Source organism: Lytechinus pictus, chromosome 15 (assembly GCF_037042905.1).
Source record: "Lytechinus pictus isolate F3 Inbred chromosome 15, Lp3.0, whole genome shotgun sequence".
NCBI classification, from domain to species: domain Eukaryota; kingdom Metazoa; phylum Echinodermata; class Echinoidea; order Temnopleuroida; family Toxopneustidae; genus Lytechinus; species Lytechinus pictus.
In genome coordinates this window covers 21,914,078-21,934,397 of record NC_087259.1, presented here as the reverse complement: position 1 = coordinate 21,934,397, position 20,320 = coordinate 21,914,078, and the positions used below count along the sequence as shown (strand labels likewise).

At 40.2% G+C, this 20,320-nt stretch overlaps 1 protein-coding gene across 10 annotated transcripts in view; it reads left to right on the top strand.

Annotated features, from left to right (window-relative positions):
- LOC129277909 (protein PRRC2C-like) overlaps positions 1-19,403 on the top strand; it is a 37,199-nt gene extending 17,796 nt beyond the window's left edge. For 6 of the 10 annotated variants that reach the window (XM_054914095.2, XM_054914092.2, XM_064110237.1 and 3 more), the window contains 10 exons: positions 176-287; positions 2,221-5,088; positions 5,462-5,664; positions 6,733-6,901; positions 7,613-7,761; positions 8,468-8,735; positions 9,317-9,589; positions 10,324-10,595; positions 11,019-12,530; positions 15,188-19,403. In XM_054914095.2, coding sequence (XP_054770070.2) covers positions 176-287; positions 2,221-5,088; positions 5,462-5,664; positions 6,733-6,901; positions 7,613-7,761; positions 8,468-8,735; positions 9,317-9,589; positions 10,324-10,595; positions 11,019-12,530; positions 15,188-16,810 — 7,449 coding nt within the window. In that variant the 3' untranslated portion in view covers positions 16,811-19,403. The remainder of the gene's footprint in view (positions 1-175; positions 288-2,220; positions 5,089-5,461; positions 5,665-6,732; positions 6,902-7,612; positions 7,762-8,467; positions 8,736-9,316; positions 9,590-10,323; positions 10,596-11,018; positions 12,531-15,187) is intronic. The other 4 variants (XM_064110236.1, XM_054914094.2, XM_054914093.2 and 1 more) reach the window with 4 other exon arrangements.
- The last annotated feature ends 917 nt before the right edge of the window (positions 19,404-20,320 follow it).

Here is a 20,320-nt window from a genome sequence, read left to right as displayed (position 1 = left end):
AGCCCCATTTTACAGAAAAATAAGAAAAAGCTCGGACTGAAATACGCAACCGGATACTGCAGATGGCTTTACTTTGTAAAACATATGCACGTAAGAAATTATGAACACTAATTTTGTATGATATGTGACCTGTTTTGTAAATACTGTATTGTGTTGCAACCTCTTTTTGTTTCAGGAGCAGCAGTGGCATGGTAGAGATGGTGGAAGAGGAAGCTGGGGTGGCAGCGGTCCTACCACACCTACTACTCCTCCTTTTGGTCAAGAACAAAGGCAGTTTCCTCCTGCAAGTGAGTGACACAGCTTTTCATTATTAGCCATTATCGCAAGGGAAAAATTTATTAGACCGTATGGTATAGGAGCTTAGTAGGAAACTGTTGTAATTTCTCAAACTGTATTATAAACATGCCTGTCATTCAGTCAGACCGCAGGTCCCTATGCTAATGAGCAAAAAGGCCAGATTCATCCAAATCATCTCGTGGCTGAATCCTCCTCCTTGCAAAATCTCGTGATTCGTGAGATTTTCTTTCTCTAAGAATTTACCTGTTTTAACCTCAAGTTAAATGAAATATTATTGCACCATCAGGTAGAGTAAAAGTTACTCTTTCATATTGGTCATTTATTTTGTATACAATATTTTGTTAAATAAGTAAATTTCTGGCCCGAATATGTGCCTCAAAACTGAATTTTCTTCCTCTGTTTTCTTTTGTAAATTGTGCAAAACTTTTTATTTTGAGCCTCAATGATATCTATATCAACATAAAGCTGAACTTCTGTACTTTCTCACAATGCCACTCTTGATATGCGGCACCTTTTAATCGGGTCAAGATCACACTTTTCCCACCAAGGTACAAGACGAGATTTCTGAAATTTTGTACTTGCAAGAAATCCAGAGTTCTGATTGGCTGGATAAGGTTCACAGAACAACAGGCGCGGGGTATTTGAGGAGATTACCACATGGGAAGTGTGACCTTCCCACGAACCCAGGCACTGGTACCGTTGGAATTTGCCATTGTGTGGTCTCTTTGACCAATCAGAGTGCAGTATTCTTGTTTTCAAACTGTTCTATGTACTTGGCAAATGAAAAGTGTGATCTTGACCCGATTAAACCAATTCTTATTTTGAAACCTATATCATTTCAAAGCATACATATTCAGCTTTATCATGATATAAAAATCATTTGGGCTCAAACATAAATAAAGTGTGAAAATAGCAGATTTTGTCAGGTGAAAATATTTATTTTGTAGCATATTTTAGATCAAAATTTTAACCTATATTACAAAATCTTTGAATAAATTCAAACACATGACCTGAAAGAATGATTCTTCTTCTTTACAATGGTACCAAATTCATGAAATTTGATGCTCAATTAGAGCAGCAATGACCGAATGAAAAGAGGTGTTTTGGTCCGCATCATGCTCATTAAATATGCAAAACATCTCAAGTCTTTCTTGGGACCTGCAGTCTGACTGCATTAGGCCCTGTTGACCTGTTTCCAGAATTGACATTGACTTAAAATTAACCCTTTGGAGATTAAATGGTTTTGCTGTATCATCAGCCCACAGATGTGCAGGCTCACTCACCAAAGGGTTACCACATCGGTCTTTTTACTGTCCCGGGATGTTTCATGGAGATTTGAGTCTGTTGAAAATCACGCTTAAATCCCCATTGTTATGATCTGTAACACATCATCATATTTGCCAGATCATGCTCAGGGAGTGAATTGGAATAGTGTACCAAGTGGATATGTTTCGTTACGGCAATTTTTCTTTATCTATAGTCAGGGATTCTTTTCACTTTTTACTAACAATAGTTCTGAAAACACCCTACTAGAAACCTGAGAATGGTTACTTTTAAGCATTTTCTCATTTGTTTTCACTTTTCTCAGGTTAAGTGCTATACTATGTCTACATTGTAGAATTTAATGAAATATTGTTGTTGATATGGTATGTGATAAATACAGAAATACCCTAAGAAATTGAAAGGAAGTTCAAAGAGCTCTTGTTAAGTTAGTTTCTTTTGTGATCTTGGTTTGATTTGGTATTTGCCGAGAGGATACAAATCAAATGTATTTGTATTAGGTTATCATGATATAGGGCAATATTGTATGTTTGAATATTGAAATTTTCATGCAAACTTTTAACACTTGTGATGTTTTCTTTTAATATATAGATTCCCAATTCTGAATAAATGCAATTGTTCTTGTTTTTATTTCTGATGTAGGAATTCATATACAGAGAAGACGCGAGAACTCTGAAACAAGTAATGATGGCCAAGAGAAAGGCAACTATTCACCAGATGTGAGAGAAGGCGATGCGGCCATAGGGCAAGCAGTGATACCAGGAGGTGACAGGGGGTTCCGCAATCAAAGAATACCTTCCGATGCAGCGCCTAAAGAATTCCCAAGGCGTCAAGAGTCTCAAACAGACATCCATAGAGGTCAAGAGCCACGGCATGGTGCGAGACCAGAACAGAAGCATGATGGGATGCATGATCAACAAGATCAAAGACCAGGTCCAATGCAAGACCATAGGATTGATCAGAAGCAGGACCAAAGACAAGAACAGAGGCCAGAGCCACACCATGATCTACATCAAGAAAAAAGACCAGAGCCACGGCAAGAACAGAGGCAGGATCATCGGCAAGATCATCGGCAGGATCAGCGATATGATCATCGGAATGATCAAAGACCTGATCCAAGGCACGATCATAGATCAGAACCACGCCAAGAGAAAAGGCCAGATCTGAGGCAAGACCAGAGGCCTGATCATCGGCAGGAGCAAAGATCAGAACATCGGCAGGACCATAGACCTGATTTGAGGCATGATGCAAGACCAGAGCCGAGGCAAGGGCAACAAGATCATAGGCCTGCTGGAAGACAAGATCAGCGACAAGGATCTAGGCAAGAACCAAAACAAGATCAGAAAATAGAGCGAAGGCCCAGTAGAGAAAAGATTTCAGGCCAAGCCCCAGAGGTTGCACAAATAACAAGGCAGTCTAGCCAAGAAGTATCTACTGCTCCTTCCAGAGTGGAGCAAAAACCAGAGGTGGAAACCCAGGGCCACGAAAAGAATGTCGGTAAAGAAGCTAAACCGCTACAAAATGAAAAGGACAAGCAGATAAACCCAGTAACGGATCATAAAGAAAAAGCACCTGAGCCATCAAAAACTGTCAAAACCGGTTCAGGTGCCGATAGGGATAGGAGACCACAGCGAGATTCAAAGCCACTCCCTAGCAGTTTGGTTGATATGAAAAGCATTAGTAGAGATAAGAATGAGAAGTCTGATCGCTACGAAAAAGGAAGGAGGAGGGATAGTGATCGGGATCGAGATCGTGAATTACATGGAAGAGAAGAGAGGCAAAATAGAAGAGGAAATCATGAGCCATTAGGAGGACGGGGTCCTAGGAATGACTCGAGGGACACAAAGAGAGTAGAATCTCAACCTCCAGAACCAAGAGGAGCATGGAAAGGACAGGATTCAAGTCAAAAGTTAAAACTGAAAGAACCACCAAAGCCAAGCGAAGGCATCCAACAAGAGAAGAGTACAGAAAAAGTGGAAGAGAAACCAGCAGCTCATGTTGATCAGAAGAGCAAAGCTGTTGCTGATGAACGGAAATCTGAGGAAGCTCCATTAGGTAGAGATACCAAAGACTCTCAAAATGAAAAGGTTGAAAAGAAAGATGGTTCTGAGGTGAAAGGAAGTGGGGCAAAACCCAAAGATCTTGTTGAGAAACCGAAAGCTGATGATAGACATGAGAGGCCACCTCGTGATCGAAGAGAGGAGCGAGACATGCGGGATAGAGGAGGAAGATCAGGCGGACGTGGTAGAGGTTCAGCCGACTCAAACAGGAGGAGAGATGATAGAGGACCTCCTTACAGAAGAGACGACAAGGGTCCTTCTTCCAACAGGAGAGAAAGGGGGCGATATGAGGGCAGTAATCGGGGGAGAAGCTTCAAGCCATACAGTACAGGCATCAGAGGAAGAGGCAGAGGAAGGGGAGAAAGATATGACAGTCGGCAAGGTTATAGGAAACCAATGAGGAGAGAAGAGGAGGAGGAATGGGATGTAAGCTCAGGTGATGAGAGTGTTGAAAGGGTTCCAGAACGTAAGGAACTGTCCAAGCAGACTGAACTGCCCAAACCAAAACCACTGTTAGAAGGCATGGACAGCACTCCTGTGAGTGCAGAGAAACCTGCCAGTGAAGAAGTGAAACCCAAAGAGCCTGAAGCAAAAGAAGAATCCTCAGAATCACCCAATGTGCAGGGGGATGCTGATGAGGAAACGGATGGAGCAGAAAGAAGTAATTTGCCCAGAGGTGAGCCATCAAGAAGAGGAAGAGGTGGAGGTGCTGTGAGGAGAGGGAGAGGTGGAAGTGTAGGAAGGGGTACTGCCCCAAGAGGTCGCGGTAGAGAATTCTACAGCAGAGATGGCAGAGATGGCCGAGATGAGAGAAGAGCACATTCTTCTCGAGATGGCTCGCAGAGATATGAAAGGGGTTCCAGGAATGATGGTGATCAGAGAGATAGCTACAGAGAGCCAAGAGGTAGAGGAAGGGACGATGAAGATCGAATGAGGCAAAGTTCAAGAGATGGACCTCCAGGAAGAGGTCAGTACAGGAGGTCAAGACCCGAGAGGCCTCCTAGATTCCAAAAGAATTCTCATGGGAGGGGCAGGGTAAGGCCTCAGCGAGGTGAGCGAGGGCCAGACACAGCTAGCAGCAGGACCAAAGACAATAGCGATAGAAGTCTAGTCAATAGTGGCAACAATAGTGATGGAGCACCAAAGGGTGCATCTAGACCTCCCCTTCCAAGGCAGAACTCCTCTGATCTGAACAATGATGAGTGGGAGACTGCATCTGAGAGCAGTAACTTCAATGACCACAAGGCAAGAGAGAAGGAAGTTGCATCAGAAGGTCCGAAGACCAATGCTGACAAGGCAGTAAAGGATAGCAGTGGTAATGCTCGTAGTAATGGTGATCCTGAAGGCAGACCTAGAAATGATAGGAGAGATGTTGGGAGGAAGGGACCACCTAATCAGAGGCAGGGAGGAGATAGACCCAGCAACAGGGACAGCTACCGATCAGACCATGGTACACACTATTTTCTATATCTATTTGATAATCTTTTTTTCAACCAAAATGAGGTGTAGGGTGAATCCATGTTTTACATTGGTGATTCCTATGAGTAAAGTCCAAGACACCTGTCAATATGTTTTTTTTACAAGTATCTAAGCTTTTCAGATAACACAAAACCTGTATGATAAATATTTTATGTTTCAAACTTGGCTTCAAATTAATGTTGGCCAGAAAATATGACGTCTAGTGACTCTACCAAATTCATAAATAATCCGAAAGCAGATAAATTCTGTATTTTGTAAAATGTTAGCTAGTTTAGTACTACCATGGGATTCAAGATGATTATTGTAACAGCATCATTGTGATAATCTTTATACTTTATTTTTAGATCGGAGAGATAAGGGGTACAGGAACGGGCGTGATAACCGCGGTCCAAGCTCGAGAGGGGGACGTGGACGAGGCGGCGACAGGAAGTCGGATAATGGCCCTTACGTGAAGCGCAGTGCTGGACAGAGAGGGAACTCAGAACAGAACCATTCTGATGTCTTCAGGCTGGATACGATAGTCCTCAATGATCAGAGATCTGTTAATGTTAGTATTACATTCACTTCTGCAGAAATCTTCAATGTCATTTAGTTTTCAGCTCATGTCCTTTCTATAATGGTTATGTAAGTAACAAATGTGACCAGCCACCCCTACACCAACAAGCTGCCAGGGAAGGTTCTCTGTACATAGTCAAAATAGTACTTTGATCTAAATTAGAAAATTAGCTTATCTGTAAGAGGAATTTTTCTTCTATAACTGTCCAAATTTCAAGTTGTGAAGTCGAATAGAAAACATGATACAAGATTTTCTTTGACACAAGTTTTGGGACTGCTTGGAGTGTCACTGAGATTGCACATGGGGCACATCTCATGCTTGAGGGAACCCGCACTCAAACATTGTATTCTCCTTATTTTTTTAAGTTCTCGCCAAGTTCCTTTGCATTTAACTAAGTACTTATGTCGGTTATTGTTGATTTATTTTGACAAATTATATATCGTGTTGATGTGCGTTTTCAAACTCAATAAAGAAAAATCTTTAAATTCATTTTGGCCGACTCATAGTTGGTTTTAGGGTGGGTGGTCACAAGTGAACATCCCTGATAAAGTAGCAAGGTGTCTAGAAGTAGTAGGTACCCGGTGGGTATGTCATAAAGCTTTTGGTAAGTTACAAATGATTTTACAAGTGACTGGTGATCCTTGTGGCAAATGATACACTCCAGATTGTCATTGATGTTGATTTAGTAGTTGATAAGAAAGGATCACGAGTTGGTAAAGTCGCTTGTAACTTATGAAGTTTATGAAATACTCACCTGGATAATGATACGTCATGATGCAATCTGATGGCAGATCAGTTCTCTGTAATGAAGACATCTATCCATCACCCTATGTCTGAACAGTATCATTGAAAATTGTGAAGCTTTTATTTTGATCCTCATGCAATCTGATTTTTGTGGAAATGAGTTGAAAATGAATTAAATCAGTAAAGTAGAAAATGAATTAATGGGTAATTGTCAATTCTTAATTTCACATTCCTAGATAAGATTTTAATCACACTGAGGTCTTTGCAAAACGTCACCCTAATCATCAATGCTATGAACCTTTGTCTTTCTTTCAGAATGCTCTCAATGCCTGCATGCACCCAAAGAAAGCTACAATAACAATGGGTAAACCTCTGGATACTACTACCCCAGTCAGTTTGCCCATAGCTTCAAAGGAAAAGGCTAAACCAGTTCTGGAGAAGAGAAAAGATGTTCTTGCTACATATGATATTAACACCAATTATGGTAGGTGTATAAGCTATCTGTGGATGAAATGTGGATGCTTGATATATGTGATATCCATATAAATTTATATCCTGATTATGGTCATTTGATTGACGATTTCTTTTTTAAACAAAAAGTTTGGTACTTTGGTTACTTTTGTGTCCACCTGGAAATGCGAACAGCTTATATTAGAAAGCTTAGACAGTGAAGTCACATTAAGGAAAAATAAATTATTGATTTTATGCCTCTGCCTACCGAGGTGGTTTCGGAGGCATTTCTTTTTCAACCATGAAGGTTACAATTGGGTTGTAGATCATGAGTCATCATTGTCATCGAATCTCATGGTAACTTTAAAGCCTAAAACTGCATCTTTGATAAAGGATGAACCCTGTAACCTTCAGTCTGGTTACCTGGGCCCCATCTTACAAAGAGTTGTGATTGATCTGATCATTCACAACTCTGGAAAGCTAGCAACGCCAACATCTAAAATGCATGTGTGTTCAATATGTTTATTAGATAATAATGTGTATTAATTAAATCATTGTTTTCTTGTCAATTTGGTGTGTTCGCCTTTGTTTACAAGGGACATTTTGCAAATTTCCTGTAGAAAAAATGATGACACTGATGGATTTTCATAGAGTTGCGATTGATTGGATCAATCGCAACTCTTTGTAAGACTGGGCCCTGTTGTCTACAATACCAAACTCTTCGTAATATTCCTTATAATTCCAGGTGTTGTAGTGGTAGATGATGTCCCCGAAGTGATAGTGGAGAATCCCGATGAGCTTCTGACCCCTGATGCAGGATTTCAACCAGTGCTGTCCAGGAAACAGAAAGCAGCAGAATCAGAGAGGAAAAAGTTGGAGACGCTCACGTCCGAGGTAAATCGCATTTCTTTGTTAGTAGTGTGTGATTGGTTATCCATCATCCAGTCATGGAATCTTTATTTCTCAGGGCTTGTGTGAAAGATAAACTCTGGTACTGGTAACAACAGAAAATAAACTGTCCACAGAATCTAACAAAATTTACGCAAAATCATAAAAAAACTATAAATAAATAATATCTGCCAAATGACTTTGCAGAGTAATGAGCAAATGAAGATCAGAAAAATTACTGAAAAAAACCCATCCATTTATAGTGTGGTCCCACATGTTTTCTGTGTTAGCTTACACTAGGAAAAGCATGTAGTAATGAAATGAATATAATTTCAAGCAAGCCTGAATTAATATTTGGTTGTTCTAAAGTAGCATTCTGGCAAATGAGGAACACTTTATAGAGAATTGCTTCCAACCATTTCCTACCTAAGTTTTTCTATACCAGTCTTGAACTTCACTTCAAAATTTCCATGCTTTCACATCTGAATAAATTAAGTGCCAAAGAGTTCCATGAGTAGTGACATGATAGGGTAATAGCTATGTTGAGCTTTGCATTCTTGTCTTAAAAAAGTTACTTGAGCACATCTAGACTGAGGGTAGGGTCTTGTCTTGTAGATAGGTCATATCCTAGTCAGAAAGAATCAATCAAATTTGAACAGGATTATCTGACTCCCCTTACACTTTCACTTCCCAATCATATATATCATAACAGATTGGAAAGAAAGCCAAGCTAAGTACTCCCATGAAGACCCGGCATTTGAACACCAAGCTACCACCTAGACTGCGAGGGCAGGTTGCTTCTAAGGAGAACATGAAGGAACCAGCCTCGGTGACGCCCATCGGCACTGGACCCAGGACGGGTACGCTGAACAAAGCACCCGGGACCAAACCATTGAGCACTGAAGGCATCCCACCATTGATGGGTAGCCCTGTATCTGCTGTCAGCTTGCAAATGGCGCCCCCACCTGCTCTGAGGAAAGGTAAGGAGCAAGAAAGCAATCACACTGGCAAAACCTACTCCAAAACAACCAAGAGTTGTGACCTACCAGGGTCACTTTGGAGATGGTTTAGTAATTGTGAATGTAGCATTAGAAACTCATTGGGCAAAAGTTCAGGCATTTGTGTGAACAGGATCAAAATACCCCCAAAATAATCAATCTGTCTGCTCCCCTACCTTGGATGTTGGAATTTATGAAAAATAAATGGTATAGATATAACTCTTTTTAGTTGCCATCCTCCTTTCTACCTTGCTGGCATTTCTGAGAAGAGTTTGATGGAGCACTTGTTTGTACAATCTGAATTCAAATTATATTGCAGCAGATGAGGTTATCAAGTGGTCAAACATAAAGAAGCGAGCATTATGTTGCTTTTTCTGTTTTTCAAGACATAGAAACGTGAACAGGCTTGACTAGGCTGTTTGAATGCAGGAGTAATATCCCTGAGAATACAGTTTTGGTTGTGTTGCTATTAAATTTACTTACTACAAAGTGATGACCTCTCTTTTTGAAGCGACTTTCAGTGTATGAACTAATAGTAAACCCCTGTTATGGTTGTGTTGCAGTTGCTATTGGTGCAGCACCGGCACCCCCTCCACCGCCCAGCAATGCTTGGGAGAAACCTCCACTGCTCTCTGGTCCTCAACCACCCATGGCTGCAGGAGCACCGGGTACCCAACCTCCCATGCCTGCTGCATCAAAGGCCGGTGTGGCTGCTACCACTGTTGCTGTCCAGCAAGGCAAGCCGGAGTCCTCCAACGATCAGCATGATAGTGGTGTCGAACTCAATAGTGATCATCACACATCAAATCCACCCTCACAGAGGAGCTCACCTAATGGTAAGTTGTTCGAATAAGCTTGAATCAAACTGAGGAACTGTATAGCTTGCCTCACTATCAGTTTTGGTAGGGCTCCATTTTATTAGGATTTTCAATTTTTTTTGTCTCGCCTGCATTGCTGAGCGAGACCAAAGGTTCCGCTTTTCCGACGGCAGCGATGTAAGGTTGTTTTCCTTAATTTTTTGTGCATGTTGGTATCTGAACTGCTACATGATGTTAAGAGATGGCAGAATAGTTTTCTATTATGAAGACATCTATCCATCACCCAATGACTGAAAGCAGTGAGGCTGTATTGATTTCTGTTAACCCTACAAGGACTGGGGGGGGGGGGGGCCATGATGGCCCTCGACGCTTCGTGTGATTTTTCCGAAAAGCAAAAAGATAGTGCAGCAAAATTTTATGATTTTTTTCTTTGAAGTCTCCCGCAACTTTTGAGACCAAATTCGCGACATACGGGTATAGCATCGCGATGTCACGTGACTTTTACGCGACAATGTCATGCCGAAAATGGCTCATTTTTATACTTGTGTACAAGTCTATGGGAGATGAAATTCATAAAGGGGTGATTATTTTTCATTCTAATTGGTCTGCTTAATTAATTTAGGGTTTGATTTAGTTGTTAAATGGTCTGTAATTAATTTCCATTGAAAAAAAAACAATGAAAAACAAAAGACGAATAAATGTGATAGCAAGTTTGAGCATGCTGTGATTTGTAATTGTCTGTTGTGATGTAGGTGAAGCTAAGGCAGAAGCCCGCTTGGTGTCTGAGCTCAATGCTTACGGTCAGCAGTCTAAACATTCTCCCTTGACCTCCCAACCAGACTGGTCAACAGACATGGCACCCCCCTCCTCGCGCCTCCCTGCGGTGGGCTTGCAGAGTGTGGCTGAAGGATCAACCCATGGTCAGACGTATTCCTCCAGTGGTGGAATCGGCAAGACTGCTCCAACCCAAGGCGATGATGTGACGATGAGGAAACTTACAGTGGATATGGCTCAGGCATCTGGGGTAGGTTCATATGTCATTGGTTTAAGAACTTTGGGGGTAGCGATAAATCTGTATGTTTGTATGTTATATGTCATAATTTATTGGATTTACTCTGCATGAAATTTAGATTATCATTTAACTTGTTTGTAAGGTCCTTTTTCATCATGTTTTGCATTTTCTGGTGGAACATGAAAAAGTCAGTCAAATATCAATCAAATCCATGATCTTGAGTGGGAAATGAAATTGAGTGGATAGATGCCCAAAAATATAAATTTATAATCCCAATACTGGATACATGACTCTGAAGACTATGTATAGTTGTTGTTAGAGAATTCTAGTATTCTTATTTCTTGACTGTATGCTCTGATTAGTTTCTTTGATGAAGGCCAGGTGATGAGTATTGTATTCAATTGTGTGCACGGTTCTCATTGCTTGTTTTTGCAGGTGATTGGTCCAAATGGTCTAATGAGTCAGAGTGGTCAAGCTCACAGCAGCCCTGGTGGACGTTCTGGACAGTCCAGCATGATGCAATCATCACAAGATCAGAACAGAAGCAACGTCCAGTCTCCTACATCCACTGCTGCTACAGATGAACTCAACATGAAGATAGAGAGTGCAAGGAACCTGTGGGATGCAGATGACAGTGCACCACCTGCTCCTCAACCAACCCTTAGTGAAGCGAATCTCTCATCGCAGGGCTTGGTGTCCATGTCCACAGCATCAGGCAGTGATCAGCAGCAGCAACAGCATATCCAGAGAGGTGAAGGCCCCCGGGATATGAATACCATGAGTGATATCAGTGCTGGTCCGTTGAGCCATTCTGCAACGAGTATCTTACCTGCAAGTGGAGCTTCTGGAATCACCTTCGGAAGCTTTCCATCTAGCGATGTCGATCTGATGGAAAATGATGTCCCAACGTCGGCTTCCTTCTCCTCGAATCTGAATGCTAATATGAATGCAAACATGAATGCGGATGATATGGAGATGACTGTCCCAAGCAGCAGAACATTTGCCCAGTTTTCTAGTGCAAGCATGGAGGTAGAATCTCCTCAAGAGATTTTCACTTCTGCAGGGTATGTAAACAAAGGACTGTCTCTTTACACCAGCATGAGTGGTAATTCTTTCCCTGCTGCCACCTTTCCTTCGTCCATTTTGGATCATCCTGCGTACAATCCAAAGCACATTGGCGGGGAACAGCAAGCAAGAATTCAGCAGCAACATCAACAACAGCAGCAGCAACAACAACAGCAACAACATCAGCAACAGCAGCAGCAACAACAGCAGCAGCAACAACAACAGCATCAGCAGCAGCAGCAGGCCTATTCATCCTCAGTGCTCATGGCTCAGCCTTTCAACATGGGCAATTCCCTGACAAGTGGTCTAGCTGGAAGTGCTGTGGGAATACCCGGTGGTGGAATCAGTGGCACCAACTCTCAGTCGATTCTCTCTCAAGGCACATCGGGCCAGTACTCATTCCAGGGCCCGGACACGTCGCGTCTTCTGGCGGGCACTCCAGCATTCCTCACTCAAGCTTCATTCCAAGGTACCCTCATCCAGCCCCAGTCTGGCGGCTTGCCGTTTGGCTTGAACCAAAATGCTGCCATGGCTCCATCCTCCCCTGCCCCTGGTGCTCCATCCCAGCAGTCGTACCCGCAGGCTGCTGCGGGGTTCCTGCCCACCCAAGCTCCTCAACCAGCACCACCTACTGGTCTTCACTCCAACTTTGGTCCTGTCCTGTCGGTGAGCATGCCCCAGAATCAGGTTCCTAGTCATTCCTTTATGAACCTCACCTCGCCATCGTACTCGAGACCAAGCCATGACCTGGGCCTGTCGGCAAGCCATACCAGCTCTGTTATCATGAAACCACAGACAAGTATTGGAAGCCTCACCAAGACTGTGTCTAGTGTTCCTTTTGGAGCTGTGTCTGTAGGGCAGCAGTCACATTTGTATACGCAGGTACGTCAGTAGAACCATTATCACTTCTCTTTCCCTGTATTTACTTCATAGAAGCGACCCCTGTTTGATTAAATTGTCCAGTTTACTTGCATATTAAAAATAGACCGGTGTGTGCTTGAGTTCTAATGATTAATACCCTTGAATGTGTCCACAACATGAGTAGCCATCAATGTGCTGTTTCATTACTTTCCTTTTCCAAGATCCTCTGAAAGATTTTTACACTACTACTTTAATTGAAATTGTCTGAGACACTTCGCTGATCATATCATGAAATTAATTGATTTCAATCAATAAAAGTAAAATTATTAATGCATTTTTTAGTGTGGCCTAGAAAAGGAATTTCATTGCAGTTTTACATTAATTGAGCAATTTTGGATCTGAAATGCACTTACCAAATGTGTAACTTTTGGAACTTCTTCCTCATCCAAGCTACATCTGGTTAAAGGGGCCAGAGAAATCTTTGGGAAATTGTACATATTTTGAGAAGGTTTGTTTATTTATCATCATAATGTGCCTGTCCTTCAAGTCCGCCTACCAGTGCAATTAAAGGTAAATTCCAGTTCTGGTAACGATCTCAAAATGACTTGTTACAGAATCTAATATAATGACCACCCAAGTGTCTGTTTGCATGAATAAAAAATATGTGCCAAAGGATTCTGGAAGAAATTGTGTAATTGCTGAGAAATAAGCAAAATAAGCGCAGATTCGGTCACTTCCGTCGGGTCTTTATTCCAGCAATAATAATACACTGTCCCACGTGTGCCTATCTGTGTTGGTGATCTTCAGTGTGATCGTATTTCAGCTTAGATTTTATGATTTCACAAAGTTCAGTTTATGTAACTGTACCAGATCTAGATCCACGATAATAAAGTCATACTTAACCTTGGTTTTACAGACTTTCTCACGAAATTAGTGTCTTACTGCAACTACTGTAATTTAGCTTTAAAATTCAGACTGCACAAATTTTAACCTAATATATATGCAAATCTATTTTCATCATGCAATTTTTAGACTTAAATATGCTTGTTCTGTTGTCAAAATGCAAGCTGTTCATAGTTAAGTTGCTGTGATTAAAAATTAAAACCTGGCTAAACACTAAGGGGGTTAACACCAAACTTGAAATCATGACACTTTTCAATCGTAGAAAGGGAGGGAATACTCTTTTCCAAGAAATAAAAAAGAAAATACCATAATGTTTATCACGTTGACATCATTGGTGATGAGCATGCCTTCAAGCTTAACCCTTATTAAAAGGGTCAATTTGACCCTCCCCCCTCGACAAATTTCGTCACTACGCCGTTGCACGAAATTTTTTGACCGCGCCGCTTACTGACTTTTTACTTTCAAGTCTTGCGCATCTTTTGAGACCAAATTTGTGACGTCCGGGTACGCGGTTCCGAAATTACGCAACATTTTGTAAGTGCATGTCAGACACGAAATTGCTCAAAAAACGTGATTCCATGTACAAAGTCGATGCAAATTGTGTTTTTCAACCAAATATCATAAATGTATGATTATTTTTACTTTTGTTGGTTTAAATGGATTAATTTTTTCTATTTATAATCGCAAAAGGGTCCCCGACAAAGTTCATCGGAAAAAAACAAAGATTTGATAAAAAACAAAGAAATACATAAGAATTAAAAAAAACAATAAGATACATAAGAAATTAGTTATATTTTTGCAATTTTTTTGTAGATATTTGTTAGAAATGTAATATTGATACTCCTACCAAAAATTAGCATTCTACTAGCTATATAAATTGAGTTAAAGGCAATAAACCAAATTTAGGGGCAAATTTAATACGCTTATTTGCATAATTAATTTTAATTTAATAACAAATTTCTTGAAAATTTTACTATACAGTCTTGTAGTTTACATCCGGCTCTACGCGCGTGCAAAGTAATTAATTATGCAAATTAGCGTATGAAATTTGCCCTAAGTTTGTTTTTTTGTGTTTGTTTTTGCCTTTAACTCAATTTATATAGCTAGTAGAATGCTAATTTTTGATGAACATACAGATTTTTACATTTCTAACAACAAAATAATTAAAAAATTGTAGAAAAAATAATTAATTTCCTATGTATCTTATTGTTTTTTCAATTCGTATGTATTTCTTTGTTTTTTCAAACCTTTGTTTTTTATTGTTTTTTTCGATGAACTTTGTCAGGGACACTTTTGCGATCATAAATAACATAAAATAAATCCATCTTAACCAACAAAAGTAAAAATAATCATACATTTATGATTTTTGGTTGAAAAACACAATTTGCATTGACTTTGTACACGTAATCACGTTTTTGAGCAATTTTGGGACCGACATGCGGTCAGCGCGGTCAAAAAATTTTGCAAGGCGTCATAGCGGCAAAATTTGTCGGGGGGGTCCCACAGTTTAATAAAGGGTTAATCCATGGGGCGATGCAAGAAACTTAAATTAAATTGCAAATCGAGCATACTTCCCAAAATCAAGCATGATGGGGAATTGCAAGAAAGCAATGGAACACAAATCATCCCCCAATTTTAATCAAAGAACTTGTGCTTCATTTTATAGGGACTAACCCTTGATCTGAAAATTGAAGACAAGTTTCTTGCAATGCCCCACAAATTATGTAAATAATCATTGTAATAATAATAATAATGTGCTTTTATTTTATATACAGCAGAGAGCAAATACTCAGTTGAGTGCCCAGCAGGCTAGTTTGATTACCAACAACACACTGATCGCTGCTGCAGCCATGCAACCAAACCCAACCGCTGCCAATGCACCGGCCCACCATCCAACGCACGGCCAGCATGCATCCTTCTTCAGCGGAGGTGCTCAGGTAGCTGCTGCAAACTCGCAAGTTGGAAGCACCAACTTCTTCAACACCCTCCAAGGCACCCGTTCTACCAACCTGCAGGGATCTGTACAGGCTATACCCATCCAACAGATTCCACAGACTACCATATCTACCCAGTACCCAATCGCCCCTCAACAGGCTCATCAAGCATCCCAGCCCATTGTTCACCCCATTGGTGCTCCAGTGGGAGGCTTCCCGAGTGCCTATGGGGATATTGGTACACAACCCAAGCACCATGGTAGGAGCATCCCGTCCGGACTAAGCATGGAAAGACAGTCCACGCCCTCGGTGCACATGGATCTATCTGCGGATCTGCTCAATCGGAGCGATTCATCGGGAAGTAGGAGCAGCAATCTGTCCCAGCATGTCGATGCAAAACCCTTCAGTCCTAATAGGCAGATGGGAAGCGGGATGGCCAATGCAAGTAGCAAGCACCAGGAGGAAAGGTACAGTAATCCTGGCTTTAGCAACAAAGTGAGTAGCTATAATCCAGTTGATCAGGGCATTGGTAGTAAGCCCCAGAGCTTTGGTGCGACACATGTTTCCATTGGGCATTATAGTGCTGAAGATCGGAAACCATACAGTCAGACAAGGGGCTCAGACACTCAGCGAATGCTGGTGTCTGATGCTGAAGCACCGGTGCCTAGTTCACATCCTGCTTCGCTCACATCCTCACTGCCCTACTCGATGACAACCACCACTACTGTGGCCGGCATTAGTCAAAAGCCTATTTTCTCCCAGGCAACCAAAGTGAGCCAGCCACCACCTCAGGCATCAACGTCACTGCAATCAACACCTCCCAAAGCCACTTCCACAAGCTCCACACCCCCAGCCCAACCACCCCTGCCTCATCGAGGATTCAACCTCCGAACTGGCTCCAACAATCCTAGGATGCCTCCGCAGCTCTTTGGCCAAGCCAATCCTCAGATGATGACCATGATGGGAATGCGATTTCCAATGCCTTTCCCTCAAGGTCCCCCACCCCCTCGTGGAGCCCAGTTCATGCCACCTCAGCGTATGCCTTCCAGCACTGCTAATGTGAATCTACCATCTGGACCTTCACCAAACCCTCAGCCAGTGGTACCATCGGCTGCCAAGACGAGCCAGTCGGCACCCAAGATGCCACAATTGTCAACCTCCATCTCGCAGTCTACTGCATCGTCGCAGGCCAAGCCGGCAGCAAACTCCAAGCAAAATCAATCAAAGCATCAGGCGGCCAACAAGAACAAGTCCTTGGCTGGTTTACCTGGACCAAGTGCCAAGCTATCCAAGCCTCCCAGCCACTTCAGTAGGAGGCCACCAGTTGACCTCAAGATGACTCCGGAAGAAATCAAGGCAGAGCAGAACAAGGAACGAGAAAAGCTTCTAGCTTCTACCAAAGCATACTTTAGCAATCCAGAAGGCGGAGATTCAAAGGAAAAGTCAGACAAAGCAGAAAAGTAGAATGAATTGGTGAACTTGAACACTAATGCTGACAGCTCTGTTTTATTGGAGGAATTAACATTCTTTCTCAGTGGAAGATAATTGCGATGGGTTAAAAGCAGGACATTTGATGACTTAAACGAAAGTTAATTTCCATGGAGTAGACACTAAGTTGGAGTAGAAATGATGAACAGAAGAACGTTTGCAGCCATGGCTCATTGTTTAAAAGGAGGCTACAATAGAAATGCAAGTGTTTGTTATGGGCAGCAATCCAAGGAATGTTGGACATTCAAATAGTGTTATCTGATGATTATTTCATATAATCAAAGACTCACTTGCATTCATAATAGTTTGTTCCTCACAGGTTTGTTAGTTTTTCAATGATGAATGTGAATGGTTGTTAGAAAATGCTAATTATTTTACAACAGGTATGAATGTTTTGAAGAAACAAATACATGTATATTTATAAATGATAATTTTGAAACTTGTGCTAGATTATTTGAGGATAATATTTGAAAAGCATTATAAGAGGCATGTTGTGATGTATATTATTGAGAGGTAATTTAGGATCAACAAATCCGAGCTGAAATTTTATATTCTTGATTTAGCTTTTTGTTACCAAACATATTTAAAATATGTAGCTTGAATGGAGAATATAATGCTGAATGTTGGTTGTCAAATATTTAAAGGTCTTGTATTTTTCCTAACCAGTAAGAGGTTACATTTGAATTGATGTCCCTGCATTCTAGCTTCCACTTCATAAGATCTTGACTTAGAAAGATATATATTGAAATAGAGATCTACCTTTCAAGTAGTTGAATTGTTGTATAATTATGTTGACGATGGTCCATGTTTGTTGCTATGAGATTGCATTATCTGAAGATTTAAAACATGGTTTTATGTAATGAATAAAGTGTCACATGATTAATTCCTGAGTGTTTGTAGTTTGACTATATGATGAGTGTTTTGTGAGATAATACGATGGAAGGTGACTTGACATAATATATTCTCTGTGATGAAGTTTTCCCTCTTTAAAAATCACTTGGTATTCTGTAACATTTATGAAATGGACATTGTGTAGATTATCTTATGAGGGTTGGAAGGGCAATGAATTCTTATATAACACTCTTCTGGCTTGTAGCTAAAAGTGAATATTCATGCTGTTTAGATAACATTGGCTGTTTATTGATGTACAGATACAGCCCTAATAAATCATTGCATTTTTGTTTTTTTGATTATCAGTTTAACATTTCTTTTCTTACAAAAAATTGTTTTCTATTTTGTAAATACATGCATCAGGCTCAGATTCATAATCTAGAATGTGTACATATGTCTAAATGTTTTTTCTTACCAGTAACTTATTGCACCTCGTTTGCAATCAGAAAGAGAACATTTTCATTTTCCACTTCATATTTGAAATGAATGCTTCTGTCAAATGGATATAAATTTGTCCTCTATGTAATCTATAAGATGTAATCTTTAAGATTAATGTAGAATAAAGTAACAGTGATGATGAAATGTCCAGATCTTACTGAGCTATTTACAAGCTTATATACAGCAGGCCTGGTTTGAAGCTCATTTACATGTATGTACATACGGCAAATCTTCAAATTTAATTATTCATACACGACTTCATGTATTACTATTTTTATATTTCATTTACTTACAACACATTTTTTGTTTTGTGTGAATGGGATATGCATACACAATATATTGTACATTTGTCTTTTTTGTATCAAGTTTGATTTGTTAAATCCTTCATGCGCTTTGCCTGTGGCATTATAAAAATGTTCAAATTATTTACGAAGACAACACAAAAGTTCTAATAATTCATGATTGTCTATGTATCATTGAGAGTAGTGTGAACAGCAGTGACTTAGTACTGCTCCATTGTTCATGTTTGTAAGTACATTTATGTTGTGGATGGTTTAAGGAGTCTAAATCCAAGTATTTATGTTATATTTGCAGTTGTGTAAGAGTTACAAAGGTACTAACACATATTGGAGTGTAAGTAGCAATGCTGTGTGTACCAGATTGAATCCCTGTTATGCATATATTCAGGTTTACGTTTGTTTTCTAGTTCGAGAAATGGATTTTAGCATGTCTCGTTTGTTTAATTCTTTTCGCTCATTCATTCATTCATTCATACATAATCTGTCCTCGCAATTTGCTTTGAAATGAGCACCAAGTAGTGTGTGCATTGTTGAAAAAAAACTGCTAGTATTAATAAAGTGAATTTTTGATAACTTGTATATTACCGTACATTAGCAAAGAGACTGCATGTGTATAGTTCAATTCTAACATGAGTAGTAAATAATAATCCCTCTTTGTTTTTTTGTTCATTTTCATCTTGTCTCTGTATCTATGCCTATGACTGCATAGAATCTCTCTTTCACAAGGTTTTACTATGGAATGATCGCCCAATATGCGCTCTACATTATTATGACTTCCAGTTGGAGTCGGATGTTTGGAGCATGTGGGATAAAGAACTGTACATATCTTGTGTGTACGTACCAAAACCTTGTGTGCCTCGCACGAGCTTGAGAGACGTGACAAAACTTATTGAATAAAAAATGCAATTCCTGATTCGTCCAGTATTGGCGTCAAAACAAAATGCGGTTTCCAGTTTGCTTTATTCTGTCTCGATCTAAATTGAATATAATCATAGGCCTTCTTACACAAAACTAAATAATTTATTGCACAATTGACGAGTATAATTAGAATGTGATAACGCCTCGTGATCAATTACGTTTGTGTACGAGGGCCCAGGCGGGTGTTTCATAAAGATGTACGCGAGTTATGAACGACTTTACGCACGACTGGTGATACCTTTAACAACATGTACGGTAAATGAATGAAAAACGGGTTATAGCACCCAAGAAGATATCGCCATTGTGAAGTCATTTGTAACTTACAGCTTTATGAAATACCCCACAGATAAAATAATAACCTACGTATATATTTTCAAAATGTCAGTGAAGGGATTTTATATGTATCAGTTAAAGTTTTGGTTAAGCAAAAACTTAAAATTAAAAGTCAATCTTTGAAGTTGTAGGAAACAAATGTACAAAAGGGCAACACTGGAGCATATTAACCAATCAAATGGTCCCTTGTGTTATTTTGAAGTTGTTGCTTTCAAAACTTGTGGGGAGGGGGTTAAGCTTAACTTGATGAATAAGTCCAGAATTGCCCTAGACAACTGAAAATGTGGATGAAAGATTGACCCCTAAATATATTGGTTCTATAAAGAAAAACAAGTTCAATAAAAAAATTAAACAAAAACACTACTGATGCATGCTTAGTGACCAAGGTGAAAAGCTGGCACAAGTTGTTGCAAGCAACAATTTTCGTACGACTAGTGACCTTTTCTCGTGCTAAATGGGATACCCCAAATTTTCATCATTTTAACAAAATGGGAGTGAATTTTCTATAATTCAAATCAAATCTTGACAAACTGCATTCAAATGCTTCTTAATGAATTTTAACCTTTAAAGATTGGATTTCAACTTTAGTTAATAGGAATACAAATTA